Genomic DNA, 4,384 nt, shown 5'->3' with positions numbered 1-4,384 from the left:
TACGTGACATGAATTTAACATGTCATCTATTTAAGGGCGAGTGAATTACACATATGGTAGAAGGTGATTTAAAAATCTTCTTTTAATTGAGTTTAGAAATTCAATTAGTAAATAATTAAATAAAAGAATTCATTACAAAGGTTCGCCTTAACAAAACTAACAAGTAGAGGAAGGCAATAAATCTTTTATGTTGAATCTTGACCAGGTGTGATATACATGAATACATTAACATAAAATATATTAAGATAACAAGTTTATGGCAACACAAGAACATGGGAGATATAAATGTAATCTTTGTCGAAAAATATAATCAAACAAGGGAATCAATCCTTTACAGTACAAATTCACTCATAACTAGTTTTCTCACACAACATAAACTAAAATTAAACCAAATCATGTGAATAACTTAAGAAATGGAAAATCTTCTCCTCCTAGGCTTAGTAAGATCTACAGCTGAATCATCAACAATATTGGAAGTATCCTTTGATCCATGTTTAAAGGGATTCAATTTTCCTAAAGTTTTGGAGACAGAAGAGAAGAAGGTTGTCTTCCTCAAAGTCCCTTTATTACTAGCTGAAGTTCCTTGACTAGTAGTTGCTGTTTTCTGTATATCTGCTATATACATCTTCATCTTCAGCAACTCTGTTCTTAGAACTTCGTTCTCTTTCACAAGGGAAACATCGGCTTGTAATTGGTTCCTTGTTGCCATGGCTTCTGGCAAGTTGTTATTAGTATCGTCTGCTGCGCCACTCCTTATCTTGAGTTGATCGAAGTAGAGAGCATGAAGGACTATTTGCACTGGCAAACGTTTGTTTTGAGAAGCATGGACTCTGGCTTCATATGATAGTTTCAGAGGATCCATCACACTGCATACTTTCTCTCTTTCAATTTCATCCAAATGTGGATGTGCCTGCAATATATGTTCATTAATTGCTAATTAATAGTTAGCAAAGACTTGTAGTTGATACTCATATACATATAATTAAGGATTTTCTCACCTTCAAATAGATATCAACGGCTCTGTAAAGATCATCATCAGCCTTTCTGGCTCCCTTGGGAACCAAAACAGCAATTCCATTGAATTTTGATATACTGAGATCCCCAAAAGTAGCAATTTCACCAAGATAGGCATCGACAGTCTTTGCAACTCTCTGCATCGCGGTGGTACAAACATCTCCAAAATCACCAGATTTAAACACTGCTACACTCTTCTCTTTCTCCATAAATCCAGAAATGAGCCTCCTCACGCTCTCAAGGTCGAATAGTCTTTCTCCATCATAAGTAAAAGACAACACTAAAAGGTCATCGACTGTCACATGTTCTAATATTGCTGATATCCTTTTCTCCAATTCATTCTTGCAACTATTGGCTGATCTTAAGAAAATAGCTGTACGCAGGAGACAACACAAGAAATTGATTGGGAAAGCTGCTTTCTCGGTAGGTAAGAGAGTCACAATGGACTCCAGAAGTTCCCGTTGATGCATTCTCATTTCCGAATCCTCTGGTTCCATTAATCTCGTGCCATTTCCCGTGTGATCGCGTACAAGATCACGAAGAGACCTCTCTGTATATGTGATTATAGCACTTGCTAATGTTAACGCTTTTGCTCCACGAGCTTTCATTGCAACTATGATTCTCTCGAAAAATGCTACGTCTAAGATGGTTAACTCTTCCGTCCACCAATTTGGTGGTGATCTGCTCGGAAAATTCGCCTCCACACATGCCTACAAGGGAATATTTGCACTAATTGTTAAAATAAAGATATACTAATTAAATAGGAGTCAACACATAAGAATAGGATATATATAGGTACCTTAGCACTGGCGATGTCAACACATCTTTGAATGATATTGAGGTCGAGTGCAAGGGGAAGAAGATTTTCACAAGACTTTAATACGACAAGTGCACCAGAAAGGCTGGTCAAGGCAACTTGGGCAAGAAAATCTTCAGTGCGGCTTGCAAGATTGTTGTCACAGTATTTATCAGTCATTTGAAGATACTCAGCAGAACAACGAAGAGCAGCCACGTTATGAACTGTGATTTCAAAGTTAACTCCATAACAGAACTTAGCTGCCTTTTCAAACATCTCTGGCCCTCCAGGAATATCCGACAAGTTTATCCGACTTACATCACTTTCTTTCGTATCAAGCATAAGTTTCCTTATGTAGTTGCTCTTTGCTACTAGCATGAACTGACATCAAAAAATTAAACAATTATATATATATATATATATATAATACCCATCACAAGATAACAATTGTCGTGCGATTTCGACTCAAGCTAGATACATACCTTGTGAAGATTAAAGTTTGCTTCACCTACTTCAACAATAACATCAGTTGGAATTTCTTGCGAAAATACCCTGTAACATGGAATATAACGTCAACACAAAACAGACACATTTGAATACATGAGGGTTTAGGGGATAGAGATAGTACCATTGACCAGTTCTTTCCATTGCAAGAGAGAGTCTATTGGTATTCTTGATAGGAGCAGCCATGTAAGGGAAATTCACTTTCTGTGGATATAAGAAAACTAGCGGTCCAAGTTATAGGATATATAGAGAGAAGGTGGTTTTCGTGATGTGGCTTTTTCATCCTCTTTATTTCTATTTCAAAGTTGTATATATTGGATCTACTCAGCCTTTTTGGATAACAACCAACTTATTTATCTTTACTAGTAGCACCTATCACGTCTTGTAGGTTTCGGAACTTATGCCATTGTCCATTCTACCCCTCGATTAACATCGACCATCCAGCAGTTTTTCTTTTTCACCTTGGAATCTTTACCTTCTATTGTCGCTTCTTGTTCGATGTTTGACTTGTTTATTGGATCAAGTAAACCAGAACATTATCAAATTACCAATAGTAAAACTAAAATTATCTGAATTTCATTAAGGTAAAAAAGAAAGAAAAATGAATAATATCATTGGCGTTTTAGATTAAAGTAATTGAAATAGAAATTGATCACTTTATTATTAAATATTCGCTCAAAAAAGACCCTGTGAGTTAGCTCCAATCAGTCACAGTGGTTGGACGTATGCAACAATGTGTTCTGCATGTTGTATGGGATAAAAATCGGGTTTGGCAAGTAGATTAATGTAGAAGCATCATCTTAATCAGATTATTAATATCTCGACCCATAAGAAAACAATAACATGGTATAAATATATGCCATCGATGGTGATATTACAATGTTATGGGAAGTTGTATGTGATCGGGTGGCCCTATATACCGTGTTCACTGGACCTTCGATCCTTGTTTATCACCTAGTCGAGGTACGCTTTCAACCGTCTTCGACCTGACACCAATTGGCTTTGGGCCCAGTGCCAAATCTCAGGCACATGGGAGTGCTCAAGTACTATTTATAGTAGCCTTTTTAGGTGGTGTAACAATTTTTTTCTAGCATTCACTACTTTTCTACCTTTTAAGTAAATCCTTGCACGAGAAAGAAGATATCTCATCTTCACTCTATTGCAAGATCCTTATTCTTCTTTTTCTTTTTTCCCCCAAAAAGTAGATATTTTCTTTTCATATCCACCATTAAGAATGCAAGTTGATCAAATATGCAAAAGATTTAAGAAGTGAAAATGACTAGGCGAACGAAGGTGAAAAGTTCTAAGTGATAAACTAATCCCATCTTTGTTTGAAATATTCCTTTTGTTTCTATAAAAAGATGATACTGTTACTATTTTAGGAATCAAAACTAAAATATTTGATTTACTATTTATTTGTCTAAATTTACGTGACTCTGATCTGATTAATTTTTAATAAATTATTATTCGCAATTTATTAAACGAAAGGGAGTAAAAGGGAAATTGATTTGCCAACAATGTTCATCATTTTTTGGTGGTAGTATTTGGTTGAATTTACGTAATACAGAAAAGGACAAATAATAATTATTGAACAACCCCATATTAAACGAAAGGGAGTAAAAGGGAAATTGATTTGCCAACAATGTTAATCATTTTTGGTGGTAGTATTTGGTTGAATTTACGTAATACAGAAAAGGACAAATAATAATTATTGAACAACCCCATAACTCTATAATAGGCAAAGGACGGAGAAGTCTCCGCCACTCGAAACGAGTGGCTTAAACTTGTTATTCCAGCTGTGGAGACATTGGCTCCATAACTCTAATATGTCATGGGACCCTTCTTCTACATCATTGACATGTTCAATGTTATAGATATGATAATCCGTTTGTGGGTCACCACACTATCTAACTAATCAAATCATTGTTATCCACGTGTAACAAAAAATTTAAGATCGACTTTTTTTTGTGCTTATATTGTAATTTATTTTTTTTGGTATATGTAAAATTAAAAAATTGAGACATTTATTATCAGAAAATGAGGTAAAAAAATTGATCATTAAGATAATAA

At 35.1% G+C, this 4,384-nt stretch overlaps 1 protein-coding gene across 1 annotated transcript; it reads right to left on the bottom strand.

Moving 5' to 3' along the window:
* Positions 1 to 273: 273 nt before the first annotated feature.
* Positions 274 to 2,622, bottom strand: LOC129892410 (root phototropism protein 2). Its single transcript, XM_055967979.1, has 5 exons — positions 2,439 to 2,622; positions 2,293 to 2,362; positions 1,814 to 2,191; positions 999 to 1,724; positions 274 to 910 (listed from the first exon to the last, which is right to left on the bottom strand). Exons 1-5 carry the CDS (start codon positions 2,498 to 2,500, stop codon positions 407 to 409), a joined length of 1,740 nt encoding a protein of 579 aa, XP_055823954.1. The 5' UTR covers positions 2,501 to 2,622; the 3' UTR covers positions 274 to 406.
* Positions 2,623 to 4,384: the final 1,762 nt, after the last annotated feature.

The sequence above is a fragment of the Solanum dulcamara genome, chromosome 6 (genome assembly GCF_947179165.1).
Source record: "Solanum dulcamara chromosome 6, daSolDulc1.2, whole genome shotgun sequence".
NCBI classification, from domain to species: domain Eukaryota; kingdom Viridiplantae; phylum Streptophyta; class Magnoliopsida; order Solanales; family Solanaceae; genus Solanum; species Solanum dulcamara.
This window is presented reverse-complemented; position numbering and strand designations above follow the sequence as displayed.